The sequence below is a fragment of the Mustela erminea genome, chromosome 7, assembly GCF_009829155.1.
Source record: "Mustela erminea isolate mMusErm1 chromosome 7, mMusErm1.Pri, whole genome shotgun sequence".
NCBI lineage: Eukaryota > Metazoa > Chordata > Mammalia > Carnivora > Mustelidae > Mustela > Mustela erminea.
Window position 1 is genome coordinate 97,373,532 of NC_045620.1, and position 25,397 is coordinate 97,398,928.

Consider the following 25,397-nt stretch of genomic DNA (forward strand, 5'->3'; position numbering starts at 1 on the left):
AGGCATGGAGAATTAGGTACTATACTAGACATTGTGCCCTACTTTGTCTTTGGACAAGCTTTGTCATCTCTTATTTCCTCATCTGTAAAGTTGCAGTTATTCAATAATATTTAGCAAGTTTTATGGAATACCCATAAATGGTATGTAGCATGGGGTGGGGGATAGTAAACCCAGAAGAAAATGTTTGTTAGATGGTGATGACTGTATGAAAAAATAATAAAAAACAGGGAAAGACTAGAAATGGAATGGGGCAGAAATGGAATAGGGCAGAAATGGAGTTGCAATTTGGAAAGGAAAGTTTTCTGTAAGATGTTGGTATTTCATCAAAGATCTGTGGGAAGAGCATTTAGGCAGAGGCAGTAATAAGCATAAAGTCCCAGAAGTGTGGGCATGACTGATCTAGGGAAGGGATCAGCATTAAGGAGTGGAGTGAACAAAGGAAAAATCAGAACAATTGGGGATCAGAGTGTATGACATTGAAGACCACTTTAATAGCTGTGGATTCTACCCATATTGAAATGGGGGACTGCAGGACAATGTTGAAAAGAAAAGTGACATTATTTGAGTTCATTTAGTAGGATCATTCTGGCTTCTGTTTAAGAACAGATCAAAGCAGCACATGTTGTGATGAGCACTGTGTTATATGCAACTAATGAATCGTTGAACACTACATCAAAAACTAATGATGTAATATATGTTGGCTAGCTGAACATAATAATAATAAAAAGAATAGAGCAAAGAAGTAAAAGGGAATGAGAAAAAAAAGGAAGTTATTTAGGGGAAAGTACGGCAACAATCCAGCAAGAGATTCTGATGACTGGGCCTTGTGGTAACAGTAGAGAAGGTGAGGTCAAATAATGGACAGATTTTAAAAATGCTGTTGCTAAGATATGATGGCAGATTGGAGACTAGATCTAAAAGAACAAGATATGTAACATAAGATTCTGGGTTTTTAACCTAAACAGGTGGAAAAATTGTGTTGCCAATGACTATAGAAGGAGCAGGTTTTACAGAGTAGTGGAGTTAATTGTGGAGCCCTTGCTATCTTGGAATGTTGGGAAGAGTCAGTAAGAAAACTTCAGATCAGCTTAGATCATTCTCTAAATGTCAGGAGTCATCTTTGTGAAAGTAACAACTCTTGAAGGAACCTGAAGTGGTGTATTGAGGTGAAAGTTAAAGACTTAATGGCTACAATTGATGGAGTTGTGCTCTGAAGTAAAGATAGGAATCTTCTACCTCAATCTGTGACAGTGTATACTGTGAGTGCTTGGAAATAATTTGAATATGTGATAACATTCTAGTGGGTTTACATCTCACAATGGGAAAATAAGTTACCAGGAAGAAAGAAAAAGATTTAGAGGGTATTACTTTATGTCTACTCAAAAAATGTTTCAGAGTAGGCAGAAAAATGTATTCAATTATAAAAAGCCAGGAAATAACTGGCCAAATTTAAAACTAGTTTAATTAAAATCACTGGTTTTACTATGCATTATACTGAAGACCTCTTATGAGCTCTTGAATAATGATATCCATTTCTTCTTGCTGTAATTCTCATTTCTCTAATGAAAGAAGAGTTAATTTTATGTTAGTACAGTGAATTATTTTACCCAGTTACATATGTGTCTAACAGTTTGCTGCATCATATTTAAGATAGCATTCTTTATGAGTCATGTGAGGAGAGATTATGATAATGAGAGAGAAGTGATATTAAAATACTACTCTTAAAACACAGCCTTTTATGGGAGGAGAGTGGTTTAGATGACCCATAGTGGGTATGATAAGAGGGTTTAATCTGTTTAAAATTGACTTATTTTAATTGATGTATAGTTGACACCTTGTTAGTTTCAGGTGTGCAACATAGTAATTGGACAATTCTGTTAAACTATGCTTACTACAAGGATAGCCAATATTTGCCACCATACAAATTAGTATTAAAATATTACCAGTAATATTGATTAATTAATTAATTAATTAATTAATATTATGGACTATATTCCCTATGCTGTACCTTTCATTCTAATGACTTACTCCATAACTAGAAGCCTGTACCTCCCACCCTACTTCTTCCATTTCACCCATTCCTCCTCCCAATTCTGCCCCTCTGGCAAATACCAGATGTTTCTCTCTATTTATGGGGTCTGTTCCTACTTTTTTTGTGTGTTCATTTATAATTTCACTTCATGTAATGCTCTCTAGGTCCCTGGATGTTGTTGCAAATGGCAAAATCTCATCTACTGTTATGACTAATACTCCATCATATGTATATACATCTTCTTAATCCTTTAATCTACCTATGGACACTTTGGTTGCTTCTGTATCTTTGGTCTGTTGTAAATAATGCTGTGATAAACATATGGATGCAAATCTCTTTTTGAATTAGTATTTTTGTTTTTTTTGGGGGTGGGGATGCCCATAGTAGAAATACCAAATCAGCTGTAATGATTTACATTTCCACCAACAGTGCAGGAAGTTTCCCTTCTCTCCAGCATCTTTGCCGAAACTTATTATTTCTTGTCTCTTTGATTTGAGCTGTTTTGACATGTGCAAGCTAATGTCTCATTGTAGTTTTGATTTGCATTTCCCTAGTAATAAGTGACATTGAACATCTTTTCATGTCTGTTGGCCATCTGTATGTGTTCTATGGGAAAATGTCTGTTTAGGTCCTCTGCCCATTTTTTTAACTCAATGTGGTTTTTGTTTTGTTTTGTTTTGGTGTGGAGTTGTATAAGTTCTTTAATCTATCTAATAAGGGATAGTATTGAAAATCTATATTAGCAAATAAATTCTCTGAGTAAGTCACCTTTTTTTGCCGGTTTCTTTTCCTATGCAAACGTTTTCTATTTTGGTGTAGTCGCAATAGTTTGCTGTTGCTTTTGTTTCTTTTGCCCAAGGGACCTATCTAGAAAAATGTTGCTAAGGCGGTATCAGAGAGTACCACCTATGTTTCTAGGATTTTTACGGTTTCATCTCTCACATTTAGTCCCTTAATCTATTTTGTGTCTATTTTTGTGTACGGTATAAGAAAGTCCAGTTAACATTCATTTTGTATGTTTCTGTCCAGTTTTCCCAGTACCATGTATTGAAGTGCTCTTTTCCCCAATACATTTCCTAATATATTCTTGTCTCCTTTGTCATTAATTGACCAAGTGTGGATTTATTTCTAGACTCTCTGTTCTATTACATTTGATCTGTGTGTCTATTTTTACTCCAGTTCCATACTGATTTGATTACTAAAGCTTTGGTAGTGTACCTTGAAGTCTGGGATTGTGACACCTCCAGCTTTGTTCTTAAGATTGCTTTGGCTGTTCAGGGTCTTTTGTGGTTCAATACAAATTTTAGGATGCTTTATTCTAGTTCTGTGAAAAATGCTATTGATATTTTGGTAAGTATTACATTGAATCTGTAGATTGCTTTGGGTAGTATGAACATTTTGGATAGTAAGGACATTTTAACAATATTAATTCTTCTGTTGCATGAGCATGATAGAGCTTTTCATTTGTATCATCTTCAATTTCTTTCACCCCTGTTTTATAGTTTTCAGTATACGCGTCTTTCACTCCCTTGGTTAAGTTTATTTCTAGTTATTATATGCTTTTTGGTTCAGTTATAAATGCAATCATTTTCTTAATTCTCTTTCTGCTATGTTATTAGTGTATAGAAATGCAACAGATTTCTATATGGCTTTCGTATCCTGTGACTTTACTGAAATCATTTATTCTGATAGTTTTTGATGACCTCTTTAGTGTTTTCTACATATAATACCACAGCATCTGTAAATAGTGACAGTTTTACTTTTTCCTTGCCAATTTGGATGCCTTTTATTTTATTTTTTTTCATATTTGATTGTTGTGGCTAGGACTTCCAGTATTATGTTGAATAAAAGTGGCAAGAGTGGACATCCTTGTTGTGTTCCTGATTGCAGATGAAAAGCTCTCATTTTTCACCATTGAGTATGATGTTAGCTGTCAGTTTGTGATAGATGGCATTTATTATGTTATGTATTTATTATGTATGTTCCCACCAAACCCACTTTTTGAGAGCTTTTTATCATGAGTGCCTATTGACTTTTGTCAAGTGCTTTTTCTGCATTTTATTGAGATAACCATTTCTTTTTTATTCTTTATTGTGTTTATTTGGTATATCAGGCTGATTGATCTGTGCATAGTAAGCCATCCTTGCTTCTCAAGCATAAATCCACTTTGATTGTGGTAAATGATCTTTTTAATGCACTGTTAAATGCTGTTTATTAATATTTTATTAAGATTTTACATCTACAGTCATCATTTTTGTTGTGTCTTTGTCTGGTTTTGGTATCAGAGAAATGGCTGACCTTGTAGAATGAGTTCAGAAGCTTTCTTTGCTCTTCTGGTTTTGAAATATATATATTAATACTTCTTTAAATTTTTGTGGAATTCATCTGTAAATCCATCTATTCCTGGACTTTTGTTTATTGGGAATTTTTGATTGCCAATCCAATTTCATTACTGTTTATATGATCTCTTTCCTCCCAGCTCAGTTTTAGAAGACTATATACTTTATTATTATTATGATATGATTACTATACTTTTTTTATATTGAGAGCAGCAGAGGGAAAGGAAGAAACAGGATCTCACTGAGCAGGGAGCCCTATGTGGGGCTCAATCCCAGGACCCAAGCAGAAGGTCCTCAAATGGTTAACCAACTAAGCCATCCAGGCACCCCTCTTTCCTTCCTTCTACTAACTTTGGGGTTTATTCTTACTTTTTTTTAGTTCTTGTAGTTGTAAGATTAGATTATTTACATGAGATTGCTCTTGTTCCTCAAGGTAGTCCTGCACTGCTGTAGATTTCCTCTTAGAACTGCTTTTGCTGTCTCATTGACATCAGACTATTTTCATTTTTCTCCATCTATTTTTCCTTTCATATTTAATACATTTAATACATTTGTTGGTTGTTAGTACCATACTGTTTAGCCTCCAGGTGTTTGGGGTTTTTTCTTTTCTTTTCCTTTCTTTTCTTTTCTTTTTCTTTTTTTTTTTTGTAATTGATTTCTAGTTTCAAACCTTTGTGGTTGGAAAAGATGCAGGAAAGGATTTCAGTCTTCTTGAATTTACTGACACTTATTTTGGGAAATAATATGTTATCTATCCTGGAGAATTTTCCATGTGCACTTGAGAACAAGGTATTGTTTTTGGATGGAGGGTTCTGTATATATCTGGTGTATTAAACTGGTGTGATGTGTCATTCAAAGACACTGTTTTCTTACTGATTTTCTTCCTGGATGATCTATCCACTGATTTAAGTAGAGTGTTTAAATCCCCCACATTTATTATTATTTATGTCTGTTAATATCAGCCTTATGTGTTTATATGTTCCAATGTTGGGTACATGGATGTTTGTAATTGTTATATTCTCTTGTTTCACTGAAATTTTATCATTATGAAATGCCCTTTTTGTCTCTAATTTTAGTCTAGTTATGCCTTTTTTTAAAAAAATGGGTTTCATCTTATTGTCATCAGTTGCTAGAGATTGATTGGGTTATGCTTTGAGAATTCTGAGATCATGTCTAAGACAAAGGTCTATAAGTGACTGGTCATGTCTACTACATGGCAGCAAGTGCGATACACAACAACCATCCTTGCTTTATTGGTTTTGGAAGAGACTTGGAGCACTGACAAGTAGGGCCGATCTTGAGGTATCCCATTGTGTTGTTTTGTACCTGTACTACTTCTTGTTATTTCCTGGCCTTTCTAGGCCACAGCTCAGACACTGTCCTTCTCTTAGATTAGATTTTGTCTTTTAATCATCCCAGACCTTTTTTTTTTTTTTTTTTTAACCATAAGAATCTCTATTCTCAAAACCTGCCCTTTGCTAATTTATTTGCTTGATAAATGTGAGCACACTCCAACCAAAGGTAGGAGGTTTGTTTGCTCCTGTTCTTGGAAGCTTGTTGGATGGGGATTTAAAGTACCCCTAGAGAAAGTGTAGATCCAACAGTCAGAGTTTTGCTGGATTTAGATGATAGGCCAATCTTAAGTAGAGATGGCAGATGCTAGGTCCAGTATGCTAGGACTAAAGATTAAAAGTAGCCCATTCTGTAGGAAAAGAGATTTCAAACTGTAGAAAACAAGTCTAGGGAACCCAGTTATTTGTATTTTTTTTTTGATGGAGATGAAGCACCAGGCTTTGGAGGTTGATCTTCACTAGGCCAGAAGTGGCTCCATTTTTTATTTTTTTTTTGTTGTCAGTATAATTGTTATTAGTTTCAGGTATGCAATATAATGAATTAATTCTACATATTACTCAATACACCCCATGATAAATACCCCTCAATCCCCTTCATCTATTTCACTCATTCTTGCACTCAGTGCCCCTCTGGCATTCACCAGTTTGTTCTCTAGGAGTCTTTTTGTTTTGTTTCTCTTTGATCGCTTGTTTTGTTTCTTCCACTTATGAGTGAAATTATGTGGTATTTGTCTAATTTCACTTAGCATTAGAATCTCTTGAATTAATAGTAGGATTGCTGGATCATATGGTAGTTCTATTTTTCCATAGTGGATGAGGATTACTTTTTCTCCACATTTTCACCTGTAATTATTTCTTGTGTTTTTGATTTTAGTGAAGGGGTTCCATATTTTAAGTGAATGAATTTAAAAAGTTACACTTTCACCATAGCATAATTTGTGTTTTAGTAAGAAATAATATAGTAACCAAAATGAAGAGCCTGAATTTTTGGAATTTTAAGCCGTATAAGTGGTCAGGTAAAAAATTTTATACTATTTATTTTGCTGCCTCTCAGGGTAGAAGTTTAAATCTCACTTTCATAGATTAAGTAATCTATCTCTTACTATGGTCATTTTTATTTTATACTGTTTTCTCCAGCCCCAGTTAAGCCCCAAATCTTCATAGATACTATGGGTACCATATATCTGCATAAAACCCCCACGCTTTTTTGTAGTGAATCATCTCAAATTTCCTCTTTCCAAAGAATTCAGTAGTGTAAGAAAAGATACTAACTTTTTGATGCTTTTCTATTCCCCCTGTGAATTTCTCTGTGCCTTTATTCCTATCATATTAAAACTGTGATCTACAGGCATTGCGGTACTTGGGTAGCTCAGTCAGGCATTCAGCTCTTGATCTCAGGGTTGTGAGTTCATACCCCATGTTGAGCTCCATGATGGGCATGGAGCCTACTTAGACCAAAAAAAAACTATAATATATAGGCATTGAAAGCAAGCCAAAGTGGTGGCAACTTCATTAACAAGAGGGTTGGAGAAAGTCCAAATGCCGGATAGTGGGGGTGGGGTAATACTTTGAAAGGAGAAAGAGGAAGAGGTAGAATCCATCCAAGAAATACAAGTTTTAAAAGACCATTTTGGACTCAAATGGTGATTTAAGGAAACATGGATCACAGTAATAATAAAAGCTTTAAATTTGTTAAGGGCCTATCATTTGCCAGGCATTCAGCTTTGAGGGCACTATCTCATTTAATACTTAATACTTAAAAGTAAAAATGAAGTGAGCACTTTCAAGATTATGAGGTAGAGCTAGGTTAAGTAGCTCTCTCAAAATCACATAGCCAGTGATTAATCCAAGCAGGGTTGGAATTGTAGAGCACATGCTTTCATTCACTATAAGAGAGGAAAAAAAATAGGAAGAGGGGGCAAGAGGGAGAGCAGGAGGTAGTGCATCATATGTAAGAATGCATTGGAAAAGGGATCCTAAGGAGAGGCAACAAACCCTCCTAGGAAAGGAGCCTTTTCAAAACTCAGGTAACAAAAGAGGCTTCAACCAGCTCTTTCCACCCCTGATAAGAGGGTCATGAGCTCGATAAGAATTTCCTTTCTCTACTATATGAATAATGCCATGTAACATGATTCCTAGTAGTTGAATGTGAAAAGAAGTAAAAGAAAATAATAATCTAGAACCTTCAGAATATACTCACTTGCCAGGCACAGTCCTCCAATATCCAAACTTTTGGTCCTTGTTCTTGTCTACTCCTTTCTTAATGGTTGCACTTTACATGGTGGAGCCTAGGCGATATTTTATGAGGCATTAAAAAGCTTTCATCATGTATCAGCAGATCCAACACCCATACAAAGTTAGGCACTTCTGATAGAATGGAGTCCTTTGGTGGCTCACCCATCTTATGAAGATAATGTTCTTATCTTCATAAGATAAGAATTTGTCTTATGAAGATTTGTCTCCCACTAATAATAATACTGGAATATTGATCAAAGGTAGTGATTTTCTGCTAGCTGGCTCTCCTCTAGGGAAAGTCAAAGGAGCTTTAGCCCTTTGAAGAGTTACTACATGGTATGAACCTTGGATGGTGAGGACATGCTCATTATTACAGATGACAAGATCAACAATCAATGCATGGTATATTGATATGATGTAAAGATTGGCTTTGTACCCAGGAATAACTCCCAGTCATGATGGGTGCCTAAAAATCCATTGGTACCACTGTTGCCTCTAGTTCTGTTGTTATGGGAGAACAACAGAGAAAGCCTCTGGATCAGGAAATCTTGAAGGATTAAAAAAGGAAGGGTATGGGAAAGAAGAAATATAGAAAAAGGAGTTAGGGAGTTCTAGACAAACAGACATGTCTGTTCCTAACTTTCCAAGGGCCAGCACCTCTTGATATTCCCACTTCTCCTTGGGATTCCAAGGTTAGCAATAATGCCTTGTTTTGGGTTGAGCAAAAACTGTTCTGCCTTTAATAGTGAGAAAAAATGGCTCTAAGCCATATTTAGGAAATTTGTTGACTGTAATTAAGCCTTCATGGGAGTCCCCAAGGTTTACTTACCTATAATTGAAAAAATGCAAATGAAGACAGTTAATCAGTGGACTGGCTGACTATGAAGCGCTACTACCTACCTAAATGAATTAAAAACAAAGACAAAAATTTGTCCCATTGAAAAAGTTACCAGAGTGCCAATTGGTAAATTTCTCAGCAAAACTGTGGAGATTTTTTTTTTTTTTTTTAAGATGGCAGTGCTTTTCTGCTAAGGCCTTTTGTCAACTTCATCTTGGAGACATTATATACAGATTTCCTAACAACTGGCCTTCAGCATTGGAAGAGCACCAGCTGCTTCCCTGGCATCACTCAAGGCAGCCCTGCAGAAAAGAATAACAGACCTCTTATCCTCCCCTATACTGTGATTCATCCACTACTTAAAGTTATAAAACATTTGCTTTTCAAGATACCAAAGTGAAATGGGAATACCCCTGGGATTAAGCCAACTTTTCAGGAGCTATCCTATAGTACGTCAGCTGTCATTTATGGAGGATTGTTACATGTTCTAATGTTACCAGATTTAATGCAGTTTTCCTTTTCGTAACAACAACTGCAGCATACCTGTGATGGTCATTTCATTTCAGACATCCTACTTGTTAATATAGTCAGCTAATTTTTATCACCTGACTTAATTCCCCATATACTTCGAACTTTAATAGTTATGTCTTCTGTTTAATGATTTCTTAATTAAACAACCCCAATTATGGTATTAGCTATAGGAATAAGAGTAAATACAGCGTCATACTTGTTAGCAATCTGACTGGTAGAAACAAAAACATCAGGTATTAAGTCAATTTAAATACAGAGGTAGAGATATAGTAGATGACACATCTTTCAAAATGTGACCTCTTGGAGAAAGGAGCTAAAGACGTTTCTGTTTCCCCGTCCTTCAAGAACAGCTTTGGAGGGAGCAAAGTGCTGTGATTGATTAATGCCAGCCATGGCCACCATAAAGATGAGTGGAGGATTTCTACCCTATTATCCAGAAGGAATGCGTTTTTGCTAACTCACTACATTGTTATTTGATGAAGAATGAATGGACTAGGACACTGAAATGAGGGCTTACCACAAAGGAATTCTCTTATTTGCAAATGTGTAAACATCCATAAAGTAGGGAAAGATTCAGTTAGGCTGAACCTTTTCACAATGTCTTTGTTTGCTTGAGTTATTTATTACCCTGGACTTGCTAGAGCTTTTAAAAAGTGCTATTGATATAGACTATGGAAGAAGTAGGCAGGTATTGCAAGGTATTTCAAATGTATCACAGTTTCTAAGGAGATCAAATATCTTTTCAAAGCCTCATGGATTTTTAAAACATGAAATGTTCTTCTTCGTGGATAATAGGCTCCAGTGCTCTGGGTTTCTAACCTCCCATTCATTAACAGCAAAGCTGACTTGTACCAAGGTTTCTTTCTTTCTTTCTTTCTTTCTTTTTTTTTTTCTCTCTCCTGCAAGCAATTTGTGACTTCTTTTGGGAAGATAACTGTTTAAATATAAATAGATGACCAGCTTCAGTGGAAAGATTGCAGCTTTCTCAAGGTGTTTACTTTCAACTTATTGTCAGTTCTCCCATTACAACTTCCTCCCTGCAAAACACTAACTCAGACCCGAATATGTATAGAATAACCCCATTAGAATACTTGTTAGACAAGAAATAATAAGTTATTCCCACTAAAAGATCTTGCAAGAGGCTGAATTGCAGAGCCCTTTTAGACCACTATCAGCTCTAACTTGAGAAAATTAAAATAAAATAACCTAGATCCAAAGGGGACAGGTCCCAACCCCCAGGCTTTTCTAAGTTTTTTGAAGTAACTAAGTAAAACTCCGGTTTTTATACATCAAAATTACATTGAAATGAATTTTTTTTTTAATCTATTTAGTTTAGCTAGTAGTCCCATGCCATTTACATTATTTTTAATCCAAGGACAGATAGCTTTGTACTGGGGATTTCTGTGAACTACCATTTATGGTTTATTATTTTTTAGTAAAAATCAGCTTTTTTGAAAATTGATTTGTTTCCAAGTTATATTTCTATCTTAAAGTGTATTAATTAACACACAATGTAACCCAAATTTTCTTCTGTAATTATATATCTTAAGACATTTACTGTGTCCCAGATACTTAACCCAGTGTATTTCCCTCCACCTCTTTAATATTACTTTGCATTATTGACAATGCCGTGTGTGTGTGTGTGTATGTGTGCGCGCGGGCGCGTGTGAATTTAAAGGTAGCTGTTAAGTCTAAGCTGCTAAGTCCATTTGTTTTATTGCCAGGCGGTCCCAGAAAGTTCACCATTATTTTCAAGGGTGAAGGATTGCTAATTACATAATAGAAAATAGCCTTGGTTGTCAAAGAAATAGTTAAGATACTTCTTGGTGGTGTTATGACTTAGATTATTGAAATACTGATTTTGATCCTCAAAGTATAATGCTGAGAAAAATTTTAGTAGATCTATTGAACCTTTTGACCAGAGAAAATATGCATTTAGCATTTTATTCTCTTTGTGAAAGCACTAAATAAGGAATATGAAGGGAAGGAGAAATCAGAAATTAACATAGATACCTATAATCTGCAGAACACTGTTCATGAAATAACTGGGAAAACCAATATAAGCAAAACATGTGGTTTCTTAAAACTGGCCCCCAGTTTCATTTCCATCATTTCAGTTGCCCCTTTGATAAATTTACTGACATGTAACACAGATACCTTAAGTTCAGAATGTCCAGAGTTAAACTCAATATTTTAGCAACTCCATTTTCCCCTAATTGCCATCATCTGGGTTAAGAGCATCAATTTATACCCAGCTATACTAGCTAGGAATTCCAAATTTGTCCTTTTTATCATTCAACCATTTAGTCAGCAATAACACCTACTTCATTCATTAAAGTGAGTTTGGACTATTACTCCCTCCATGATGCTTTTTCTTCCTACCTTATTCCTACCTGACTCAAGGTGGGTCCTATATTGCTTGTTTTGTTAGTACCTTACATCCTACTAAACAAATTACCAGCTTAAGACCTTATAGTTTGTGTCTATGTATGTGTACCCAACACAAAGTAGTAAGTAGTATCTGAAGAAATACCTGGATGAATCATTGTAGGTAGAAGACCAAAAGAGTCTATGAGATTTGAGCATTTCCAGAAATATGGGTATATTTTCATTTGAGAATTTGATTGAATCGTGCAGTTATATTTGTGTCAAAGTCTGTTTCTATTGAAACTGAACACCTCTTGCAAGGTAATCCCCATGTTCATGAGATAGTGTAAAACTTATGACATGGCGTTTCAGAATTCAGATGATCCTGTAAATTTTAAGAGTCATTTTAGGCACTTTTGATGACAATCTTCGTCTTTGACATAACGAATTAGCACAATTACCAATTAATGGGAGAATCACAATTCAGCAGTGTCAACTCTAATATTTCTCTCCATTCAAAACACAAAATGAGGATGGTGTCAGGATTTGAGTGAGGTTAAGAAGAAAAGACTAGTACAGCGGCAGTAAAAGAGCCAGAAAAACCCTCTAGAAATGACTATGAAACAGCTCTCCCACCCTTATTTGCTTTTCATGGATTGTAACAGAACAAGATGTGAGGAAACATCTGCTACCTTTTTAAAATAGTACTTTGATATTTAAAAAAAAAAATAGTGACAGAATTAGGAGAAGCCTGATTTCTGTGGTTAGGGACAGCAGACACCTATGAAATGAAATAGGGAGAATTAATTAGTCTAGCATAGCTTGATAGATAATGGGCTGTGGTTTCATCTGCCATGCATGGCTCTGGGAAGTGGCATCAAGTAAGGGTTAGTCTGTGGACACTGGAGTTAGGCTGCCTGGGTTTAATTCTTGGCTTCATCATATACCTGCGATGTGGTATTTAGCAAGCTGCATAGCCCTTCTTTGTCCCAAGTGGACAGAATAGCATTACCTGTCTCAGGCATGGTTGTGAGATTGAATGAAAGAAAGGAAACTGGGGAGTTAATGCAGAGACTGACACATGGTAGCATTTGCTAAATGTAGGCTCCTTTTTTTTTTTTTAATTAACTAAAAATTGGGGCACTTAGACTAGATAGAGGGACTGAATAGAATGTCCAGAAGGAATTAAAAGGCCCTTAAGCAGGAAAAGATACAAGTTTCTTTCTACTCCCAGTTTAGTCAGTGCATATACAGGCTAGCTGGAGGAAGGGCAGAAATACGGTCAACTTTCTGGCTGTTAGAAAGCTAAGAACACCAGCCCTGATAAAAGCTTAGAGCACTAATGTAGCTGAGCCCCACCTAAGGGCACAACCAGTCATTATAGCTGTGTAGTGAATATGCTTCAGAGAAGCTGAACAAGTACAAGAGAAATCTGCAGGGATCAGATTCTAGTAACTGCTCCCATAAGGGTGAATTCAAGCCAAAAAGGACTGGGCAGGAACACACCTGAGGCCAGGACTTCTACTTACAAAGAATTCAGGCTCCAAAGACAACACTAAGAGTCAGAGATGAGATGGTGGCTCTCATCAAACTCAGTCGTGATACATATACAATGGTACCAAGTTTAAGGACAGGCGTCTACCCAAACAGAGTTAAACATTGAGATAGGTTCATTCTGAATGATACTGAAAAACAAGACTCCAAAGATTAAAGAGTGGTTCAGATGGTAGTCTTTGGAGAAAAACAGTACAAGTCCTGATCCCTACTTTTGCCCATTACTTCAAATGCAAGTTCTGTTACCTTTCTAAGTTTAAGGATTTTTGGAGCCTACACCATGCAATTTAATTAAAAGGACAAGGCAATTCCTAAGCACCTCCTAAATACTCAATTATTATTGGTTATTAGGACTTCATTTGTACATATACATTTACATATCTTGTCTGAAATTGCCATAAATAGGTTTTCCTAAACCTTGTATGAAAAGATCTTATTGCCGTGTACCTTAGTCTTTTTAGTGTATTTTTTCTTTTTTGAGATTTTTATTTGTTTATTTGACAGAGAGAGCACAAGCAGGGAGAGCAGGAGAAGCAGGCTTCACAATGAGCAGGGAGCCAATGTGGGGCTTCTGGGATTCTGACCTGACCCGAACGCAGACGCTTAACCAACTGACCCACCCAGACAACACAGTGTATTTTCTTTAGGAGTGAATCTTTAACTAAACATGCCAGGCCTCTGTGCTATTTCAGACAAACATAAAGGAGATCCATTTTTAAATAAAAGAAATTCTGATTGTGGCAGCAATGATCTAAATCATTAAAATGGATCTAGAGGAATGGCAAAAGTTATTCTTTGGGAATTCAAGTTTTCAGAAAAAGTCAAATTTCTTTTAATTTTAGATTGGGCATATTGTCTAGCAGTATACTAGTTCAGGTTTAGTTGGCCAGGTTCCTTACCTGCTAGCTTTATACCTTGCCACAAATTCATATCTGCCTTACCAGGTACCTTGAATGAAATCATTGGCTTTATATTTCAGAGCTGTCTCACTTTCAACCAATGTATTAGGTTTATTCACAGGATTCCTGCATCAGGCTGGGAGAGCAAAGGGGTTCTGAAGAAGAGACAGGCTATCATATTTTTGCTGCAGAATTAGACACCATCTATCTGAAAATGGAATCTGTGGTAAAAGTTTCCAAATTACTTGTAATTCTTCTCCTTGGATCCACTTAATTCTCCCAAGATTTGCTTTCAGAGAATCATTTAATAATGCAATAAATGCATCTTGTCTTATTCTACTTCTACTAATTCTATTTCCCATAAGCAAATCCACAGAACTGTCCCTGATACCCTTCTCCCCTCCTTACCTATGAATTAACTCACTTTGTGAAGGAATATTTCTCATTTTGAAACCTGACAGACTTACAGGGAACTGCCGATGGGCCAAGGGCTATGATATCTAGCTTCTAAAGAAAACATGACTGACCCCATCGTCTCAACATTTTCTTTCTCTGTAATTATTATACCTGGGGGTATAATAGAAAAGATGTAAAAGTGAAATTTAGCCAGATAACTGGCCCTGATGCTGCCAGACTCATCTATGATCAAAGTTCTGAAATCATTAAATGAAATAAACCTTGAGATAGTCTTTGGGTTTCATTAATCCAGTGGTTCTCAATCTCTAGCATGCATCAGCATCCCCTGGATTACAAATTTTTGATTCAGAAAGTTTGAGAGTAGCCTTAAGAAATTGCATTTCTAACAGGTTCCCAGGTGATACTGATACTGCTAGTTCATAGACTACGAGAATCACTATACTAATCCATGCTTGGCTTTTCTTCTATTAACATGAATAATCTAGAAGTTGCTTTTCTGTAGCTGGATTTCAAAATTTATGCTCTACCAATTAAACATTATGGGTTAAGCAGTTATTTTGGTATATGTGCACCTTGTACAGTGTAATAAAAGTGGTAAAGTAGTTACTCTTTACATCTGGTTGATTTAATTCACAAAAGAGTTAATTATCTATTTGCTGAATCATGGCTCTAATCCACAAATCTGTTTGCTTCTATGTTATGGAGTCAATGTAATACTGCCCTTCAATCTGTTTTTTAAATAGTGAGGCCTCAATGCTATGGTATTGCAAGGAATTCATACATAGAAAGTATCGTCCATTGTTTTCCCCAATGATCTGACTTTATGAGCTTTTCTGGAGGTGGGAGAACTCAGAGCTCATTTGTCATAATTTTTTAAATTTAGCATCACATTTCTTTAGCTCTAATGAAGTATGTCTAATGAAGAGAACAGCCTGAAAATTATCACAGAGACCTTAGATGTAATTTCTGATGTGCCCCATCACAGCTTGGGACACCCTTTGGTCACAAAAAATGGCAAGTTAAAGTGAGGGCAAGCCACATCACATCGGGCAGCTGCAGTGTTTGGGGTACCTTAGTTTAAAAACTTTGCTAGTCTCATTTCACCCAGAAGGTATATATCTAACTCCCATTCATGAATGCAGCTAGAGTCCATCAATCTCAACAATGAGAAATATTCTTGGATTCCTTGTTGAACTGCAATGTATTTAGTTCCTTAGCTGATATTATAAGAAGTTTGATGAATAATCAGACTATGCTCAAACACCCAAGAGGCTAGAGTAATATTTGCAGTCAGCTGTTAATTCTTTCCTTTTACTAGGGTCACTTGTGGAATCCTGGCTGAAAGGGAGTCTGGGAAATGCAGTTTTGAACTTTCCAAGCGTCTGTAGTCCAGGAAGTGGAGCAGGTTGAAACAGATATTGGATGGTTTCATAAACAGTATACACCACACTGTCAAACTGGGTTAAAAGCAGGGGCGGGGGGGAAGTGAACTAAAAACACCCCTGGCTTTAGAGTCTAAGGATGAGCTTCTAAACCTACTGTAAGTTGTTTACAGTAGGTTTAATACTTGTTACAGTATTTTAGCTATCCTACAAGTATCCTACAGTATCCTACCTGTATCAGTATCCTACCAGTAACAGTGGGGCAGTATGATACAGTTTTTAAGGATTTCATCCCTTAATCTGTATAAAGCACCAGTTTTCTCATCATAAAATGCAGTGACAATAATAGTTACCTCATGGGGTGCTTGTGAGTTAAATGGAGAAATAAAAAGTTCTTAGAATAGTGTTTGCCACATAGTAAGAAATCAGTAGTTCATTAACATGTGGATATGGGGGTCTCACTGAATGCTCTCTGACCTACGAGAGCCTAACATAATTCTTATTTTTGTAAGAGGTATATTTAAGACCTGAGAATAGTTAAATAGATATTAAAGTCCATTGAACACCTCAGTAAAAGGCAGTGTACCATAGGTGTGTTTCTCTGCTTAGCTGCCTGCATTCCTATCATACCTGAGCTCAGGATGGAGAAACTGTCTATATTTCCAGGAGTAGAGCTGTAAAATTGAGATATAACTCTGTACTTTTTTATTGTACAGTGCCTGCCAAATGGCTTTTAAGCATTGAGTTATTCTCAGCCTTACCAAACAGTCTAATGTAACAACATGAGATGTTCCACTTTGGAAAACTTGTGTTACATTGGAACCCTTACATGCTAAAAAAGAGCTTGGTCTTTAAAAGTACTAGAGTTTTAGAAAGCTATGCCTTAGTGTATCTTCTTTTTTTATTTTTACCTTGGGATTAAGGATAGAAGAGAGTGACTGCTATGTAACTAGTTCACATTATCATGTAATAATTTTGCTCTGTTTCTGCACAACACTGTTTGAACTGTGAAGTTACACGACCATCTTGTGAATGCTGTGCCGTGACTAACCCAGGTGTATCTCTCTCCTCCTCCTGCTCTAGCTGGACAGTGCCACATCACTCATCCAGGCAGCTAAAAACCTGATGAATGCTGTTGTCCTCACGGTGAAAGCATCCTATGTGGCCTCAACCAAATACCAGAAGGTCTATGGAACAGCAGCTGTCAACTCACCGGTTGTGTCTTGGAAGATGAAGGCCCCAGAGAAGAAGCCCCTTGTGAAGAGAGAAAAGCCTGAAGAATTCCAGACACGAGTTAGACGAGGTTCCCAGAAGAAACACATTTCGCCTGTACAGGCTTTAAGTGAATTCAAAGCAATGGATTCATTCTAGGACGATAGGCTTTAATAAAAAAGCTTTTTTTTTTTTCCTTTTCCTTTTCTTTTTAATTCCATTTTTGTATGCATACCTGCCGACTCGTATGCCTCTGGCATGGGGAAATTAAGGGAGCAGTGTCTGTTTGCATGTGAGATGAGATGTGATCAATACTACTGATTCATCAGTAGCTGGGGAGGGAACAGGGAATTCCTGTCCTGAGGTGGTACAGAACTGTCCTTTGCAACATTCTCATAAAATTGGGCAAAGAGTTCGCATTGCAATGTTTATGGGAGTGGGAGGGATGGGGAAAAAAAACTTAATTTTACAAAAGCAAACTCTAATGCATGCAAGAATCATTAGGTTGGCAGGTATCTTAATAAGTGAAAAATCTGGAAGTGTAATGGTAGAACATAAAGCTTGTATTGCTTCTGTTTCAGTGCAAAAATGTACTAGCCAATACGCTGAAGTGTGTGGCCCACAAATTGAACAATTTAACTTTGAAGTCATATCCATGATATTAAGTGGATTTTTTACTAAGGAGAAAACTAACTCATCCAGTCAAATTGTTTCTTTTAATCTGTATTCTATTCTTTCTCTCGTAGTAGTGCCATTACTAGTGCTCATATTTTCAATTTTTCCCCCCTTTACTGAAAATAAACACTTATTTGAGGCAATTATAATCCTTCTGGGGGCACTGGAAGCACAACATATGGTGATCCATGTTTTACTTTAAAAACATTTGAACTATGATTTTGCTAGAAATAGGAGACCCCGTGGTGGAATGATAGAAGAATGGAAACTGATGATGTGTGAAGGTTTAGAGGCAAATACATAGGTGTAGCTCGGAGTGCTGGTATCTAATATGCCATTGTATCCACTAACTCAAAATAAACACATATAATCTGGAAATCTGACAAATGTTTCTTTTTTTAAAAAAAATGCATACTTAATAAAAGTTTTGAGCATCTTCTTGAAAATTGGTTAAAAATGCTTTTTGTTTTTAGAGATTGGGGATAAAATGGGTGGGATCGCCAGGTCATCTTTGGAGTCCAGAAATTGCTTTTGATTTATTTCATGTTTTTTCATTTGTTTTTATTCACTTTCAAACAATCTAAAATGATGAAGTCATGCGTTAGACTTATCTGGGCCATGTTCAACCCTGGGCTACACTTAAGAAAGATAATGTGTTCTCAAATTGAATAAAAAAAATTTGAAGGAGGCTCATTAATTTCAAAATACTTTCTCTCCAAACTATGAAAAGTAGGCCCCTCTCCCATTACTTAGGAGGAGTGGGCTGTAGTCTTTCAGCTATGGCTGGAGGAAAAAATGTCCCCAAATGTTCATCTGAGTGCTCAAAACTCTTATCATTTGACTTGTCCCTACAGGTTAGCATGTTACAGTATGTCTCCAGAAGACTTCTGATAAAATAAGGTGTGTTTCTTAGCACTATGATAATGTCTTGGGAGTCATAGACCCCAAGACTATGTTAGTTTAGGTGAAAGGTCCCAAAGAGAAGAGATCTAGGAGTTGGAGAAAGAGAGCAGCTTAGTCAACATTATATTTAGATATGGTTTTATTCCTCATCTGGACTCAGAATGATCAAGGAGAAGACTCCCCATTAATGTTGTAGATGAATTTTCAATACTACTACACAACTATTTCAATTAGACTGTCCCCTCAATTTGCACGCACATTGAGAGAGGCATTCACTGACCTTCATTCTTTCATATATTTATGGAATGACTTATTGGAGCCAGTTCCTAAGCTGAACATACCACCCAGTGAACTTATTGGCAGCCTTCTTTATTAACACTTGAGTATGGCATAATTCTCTGGGTTTGTGCATTATTCTATGATTTAATAGGCTGCAGGAATTAAGTAATATTCAGACCAGCCAAGGAACTTATAAACACCTTGAGAAATCATAAACATATTTAGCAAGGATCAGAGGAGCATATAGAGAATGCCTTTGACTTTGCTCTATAAATCTTAAATGTTTTAGTACATGCTTATGAACAACATTTTTGTGTGTGTTTTCTGGAAATCAATCCTTTTTATCACTATCCACTATTATTCTTGTGATCAAAGAAAATAACTACTCAAAAAGAAATTAAATATAGACACTCTGCTGAGAGCACTACAACAATGAAAAGGCCTATTGTTTGTTTCCTGTCCTTAAGAAACGTAAGTCTAGTTGAAATGATATAGACAGAAAAGAGATAAGTAAATATGCTAGAAAGGCTCAGTGTGCCAAATGAATGTGATAAAGTGATAACTATTCTGTAAGACTAAAGTCAGAACACATTAAAGACTGAATTATTTGGGGGAGGATTAGTAGAAGAGGTTGGATTTGGAAATGAGTAAATAAACAGTAAATATATCCTAAATGAGTGAAAGATACAAAGTAATAAATTTGGTAAGGGAATGACTCGGGTGGCCATTCAAAGAAAAAGAATAGCATACTTCAAGGTCTGGCAACAAGTGCAGTTGCAGGGAACATGAGTGTCATGGTGGGGACTAGTGGGAAATCAATGTGGAGATGTGGTATGAGGCTAAACTGTAGAGGGTCATGAAGGAGTGTGACCATTATCCAACAGGTAGTATGGAGTTTTAAAAGGGATGGTGATATAGAAAAAACAGTGCCTTCATAAGATATATACCTGATAATACATGGGAATATAAAGGCTGAAAGGACTGAGGTTGGTTAGATGGGAAAAATATGATAGAATTATAAGTAGAAACTGCAGTTACTTCTTGAATAACTAGATTTGAGGTAAGAGAATGATTAAAGTATATAATTTATGCAGTAAGATTAAAGAGTCAGAAAACTGAGAATTATCTACAAAGGATAAACATGGGTTAGATAAAAAGCTGAATATACAGTATACTTGAGAAAATGTAGTTGGTAATTCCAAGTAAATGGAGTTACTTGGGTTATTTTCTACAGAAGTAGCATTTGGGGATGCATGAAGATGTATGTTCCTAATGGGAGGAAATGAAATAAATCTCAATTTCCTTTGTCTCTCTGCTAAGATTGATGGTTCAAAAGACAAAATCTTTATATTCTCTAAGGATCTAAACTACCCAGGGCATCATAGATTATCTACAGATATGTAGTTTCTTTTCATTAAATATTCAAGAATATGAAGTCAACTTTATTTTTAGAAGTCAACTTTTATAAACAATTGGGTTATCGTTTTAGCTCATGGAGAAATAGCATATATAGGTGTCATCATTATGGTCATCAATTTTTGACCATCAGTAATATGGCACTTTCCAGACACTTTAGGTATAAAGATCTACAAAATACTGTATATAGCTGAATCATCCAGCAAAATAAACACTCAGAAATACTGTGACTTCATAAATTATAGTCCCTAAATTGCTGGTAATAGATTTTAGTCATTTGATTTTTATTGCTGTGTCATTACATATTAACCAAGTCAAAGGGGTTGGTACTTACTCTTCACTTAAAGATTTTTAAAGGTAAGGAGAGGAAGTAGATTAACTACAGGAGGCTGTTAATAGTGATATTTAGAAAAATAGTGCTGAGGAATGCTATCAGCAATATGGTGGACTAGGATACTCCAGGCCCTTGTTCCCCCATGAAAATACAAAGTAAGTAACAATACAATGACTGCAGTATCTTTGTGGGAACCCTAGAAACCAGTTAAGGATTTGCAGCAACCAAGCAAATGTCTAAACAAGGTGAAATCACAATCAGTATGGAAAGAAATTTTGAGGTGTTATTGCTCACTCATGCCCTGCCTCTTCCTGGCACACCATGATCAAGGGGAAACTCTCCAGTTCTTGGTTCTTCCCATACAATGGAAGGGAAGGATTGGAATTTGTTTGAAGTGTTCTGGTCCATCTGGGTCTTCCTGAGGAACTAATTTCTGTTTTGCCTCACTTGCAGTTCAGGTGGAAATGGTGGCATAGTTTGGATATCAGGTTGAAGACCAGTGAAAGCAGTGGCAGTCACTACTGCATGTAAGAGCTGCAGGGAGACTCCAGACCTGTGGGCTCCTGGAGGTGAGAGAGTATGCACAAAGGAATACAATAGAACATCTAAGATCTTGAAAGCTATCATGTAGAGGGGAGGCTTGGGATGGGGTGTGGGGGATGAACACATACAATCCCAGGGAACAGGTATGCTAAGAAAGACTTGAGAAGACCACAAGCCTTCATGCCATGTTGATTTCCTTCACAGAGCCAGTAAATAAAGGCAGGAAAAGGCCCTAGTGTTTTGTTTTGTTTTGTTTTGCTTTTTCAAATTACCATCTATATATTGTCTATGAGTGACTCACTTTAGATCTAAGCAAACCGATAGGTTGAAAATAAAAAGATGGGGAAAAAATCCATATAAAGAACAACCCAAAGACAGCAGGATGGCTATTCTAATATCAAACAAAATATGCATTACTTCAAGGCTGTTATTAGATACAAAGGGCACTACATGATAATTTAAATGTCAATGCACCAGATAGATGTAATTACAAACATCTATGCACCAAACATCAAAATTCCTAAATATATAAGACAAGCATTGACTGGATTGAAGAAAAATCTTCAGAATAATAAGCAACCACATTCAAGAATGCATAGGACAGACAGGCAGATGATCTGTAAGGAAATAGAAAACCTGAAGATCAACACTATAGACCACTTGGACCTAACAGACATTTGCAGAACATCCCACCCAACCAGAGAATACATGTTATTCTGAAGTACACATGAAACATTCTCCAGGATAGACCATGTTTGGCAAATAAGATTTAATCAACTTTAAAAGCCTGAAATTATACAAAGCTTTTCTGATCACAATGGAATGAAGGAATACAAAAAAATCCTCAAATGCATGGAAATTAAACAACTAATTTGTCAAAGAAAAAATACCCAAAGGAAATTCAGAAATATCTTGAGATAAAAAAATTAAACATACCAAAACTTATGGCATGAAGTAAAGACAGTGCTAAAGTATAAATTTATAGTTGTAAATAATTTCAGTAAAATAAAGTCTTACATCAACAACCTAAATTAACATCTCAAGGAACTAGGGGGAAAAAAGCTAAATTCAAAGCTAATAGAAGAAAGGAAATAATAAAGATTAAGTCAGCTATAAGGAGAAAAATGAAAACCAAGAGTCCTTTAAGACAAAAAAATCAAATTGACAAACTTTTAGCTAGCTTAACAAAAAAATAAAAAAATTGAATCATAAATGAAAAGGGTCATCTCTATTGATTTTAAAGAAATAAAAAAAATTATAAGGAAGTACTATGAATAGCTCTTCAACAACAAAATGTATAACCTAAATGAAATGACTGAGATCATAGAAATACACAACCTAAAAATACTGAATCACGAAGAAAAGGAAAATATGAACAGACCCATAACTAGTAAGGAGATTGAATCAATAATCAAAACTCTCCCAACAAAGTAAAGCTCAGGGTCAGATGGCTTCACTGGTGAATTCTAACAAACATTCTAAGACATAAAACCAATCCTCTCCAAACTCTTACCAAAAATTTAAAAGGAGGGAACACTTTTATACTCCTTCTATGAGGCCAGATTGTTCTGATACCAAAGCCACACAAAGATACTACACAAAGAAAACTACAGACCAATATCCCTGATGAATATTGATGCCAAAAGCATCAAATGAGGAAAAGGAATTCAACAACACATTAAAGGGGTTACATAACATAACCAAGTGGAATTTATTCTAGGTGTGCAAGGATGTTTTAACATACAAAGATAATGACTATGATACAGTACATTAACAGAATGAAGGGGCAAAAATCAATTATCTTAGTTGATGAAAAAACAGTTGACAAAATTCAATAATTTTTCATAATAAAAACAATAAAAGATCAGGAATAGAAGAAAATTACCTCAAAAGATTAAACAGCTGGTGTAAAAAACCCGTAGCTAACATCTTACCAATGATGAAAGACTGAAAGCTTCTTCTCTAAGATCAGGAAAAATGACAAGGATGTCCATTTTAATCCATTCTTTTAAACATATTATCTGAGGTCTTAGCCAGAGAAATTAGGCAAGAAAAATAAAAAGCATCCAAATTAGAAATGAAGTAAAATTACCTGTGTTTGCAGGTGACATGTTCTTACATGTAGAAAAACCCTAAATACTACAAATCTTTTGCAACTATTAAACAACTTTAGCGAGTTGCATACTACAAAATCTACACACAAAATTTAGTTGCTTTTATAGATATTAGCAAAGAACAATTCAAAAAAGGAAATTTTAAAAAATTCCATTTACAATAAGATCAAAAAGAATAAAATATTCATTAATAAATTTAAGTAAGGAGGGGTGCCTGGGTGGCTCAGTGGGTTAAGCCTCTGCCTTCGGCTCAGGTCATGATCCCAGGGTCCTGGTATGGAGCCCCACATCGGGCTCTCTGCTCAGCAAGGAGTCTGCTTCCTCCTCTTTCTCTGCCTACTTGTGATCTTTGTCTGTCAAATAAAGAAATAAAATCTTTAAAAAAAATAAATAAATTTAACTAAGAAGACAAAAGACTTGTACAGAGAAAACTACACATCACTGAAAGTAATTGAAGATTACATAAATTAAGTGGAAAGACACCCAGTGTTCATGGTCTTAATCTTGTTAAGGTGTTGATACTTCCCAAGATGATCTACAGACACAATGCAATTCCTATCAAAATCCCAACAGGCTTCTTTTTGCAGAAAGAGAAAAACTCTCCCTAAAACTTATATAGAATATCAAAGAACTCTTAAGTAGCCAAAACATTCTTGAAAAGAGCAAAGTTAGGGGCTTCACATTCCCTGATTATGAAAGTTATTACAAAGCTATAGCAATAAATATAGTGTCATACTGGCATAAAGACAGACACATGAACCAAAGGAATAGAGAGCTCATATATAAACCCTTACACATACGGTCAAATGATTTCTGACAAGAGTGCGAAGACTATTAAGTGGGGGGAAAGATAGTTTTTTCCCAACAAATGGTGCTGGAAAAAAAATGGATATTCTTATGAAAAGAATGAAGTGGGAGCTTTATCATATACCTTATACAAAACTCACACAAAATAGATTGATGATCTTAACATAAAAACTAAACTATAAAATCTTGCAAGAAAGCATAAGGGAAAATCTTAATGACATTAGCTTTTGCAATGACTTTGCAAATCTGACACCAAGAGCACAGGAAACAAAAGAAAACATAAATTGGACATCAAACTTCAAAAAAACAAAAACCAAAAAACCCTCCCCAAAACTATGTGCATTGAAAGACACAAACTAAAAGGGCAACCCACATAATGGGAGAAAATATTTGCAAATTATGTATCTAATAAGTGGCTAATAATCTGATGAGCACTGGGTGTTATATTTAACTGATGAATCACTAAACACTACATTGAAAACTAATGATGTACTATATGTTGGCTAATTGAATTTAAATTAGAAAAATAACTAGATTATATAAAAATCTTTCAATTCAACACTAAAAATCAATCAATTAAAGAATGGGCAAAAAACATGAATAAATATTTATTCAAAGATGTGATACAATGGCCAATAAACAAGAAAAAAAATTTTAAAAATGTGCATGTAGGGGGGATAAAAACTATTTAGTGCTTATAGAATGACTTCAAACTTAAGTAGCTATCAATTTAAATGGACTGCTATATAACATAAGATGTTATATATGAACCTAATGATATCACAAATTTTTAAAAAAGCTATAACTGGTACACAAAAAAATAAAGACAAAGGAATATAAGCATAACACTAAAGAAAGCTATTAAATCACAAAGGAAGAAAGCAAGAGAAGCAAAAAGGATCAGAAAGGATCAGTAACCAAATTGTAATAAATACATACCTATCAATAGTCACTTTAAATGTAACTAAACTAAATGGTCCAATCAAAAGACATAGGGTGACTGAATGGATAAAAAAGCAAGTACCATCTTTATAGTGCCTACAAGAGACTCACTTCAGATCTAAAAAACACATGCCAACTGAAAGTGAAGGGATAGGAAAGCATTTACCATGCAATTGGAAGAGGGAAGAAAACTGGGGTAGCAATACTTATATCAGATAAATGGACT

At 35.6% G+C, this 25,397-nt stretch overlaps 1 protein-coding gene across 5 annotated transcripts in view; it reads left to right on the plus strand.

Annotated features, from left to right (window-relative positions):
- The window catches only part of CTNNA2 (catenin alpha 2), a 1,141,838-nt gene extending 1,123,559 nt beyond the window's left edge, over positions 1-18,279 (plus strand). For 3 of the 5 annotated variants that reach the window (XM_032352608.1, XM_032352610.1, XM_032352607.1), the window contains one exon: positions 17,030-17,317. In XM_032352608.1, coding sequence (XP_032208499.1) covers positions 17,030-17,317 — 288 coding nt within the window. Of the gene's footprint in view, positions 1-14,256; positions 14,374-17,029 lie in introns of all 5 variants that reach the window. The other 2 variants (XM_032352609.1, XM_032352606.1) reach the window with 2 other exon arrangements.
- The last annotated feature ends 7,118 nt before the right edge of the window (positions 18,280-25,397 follow it).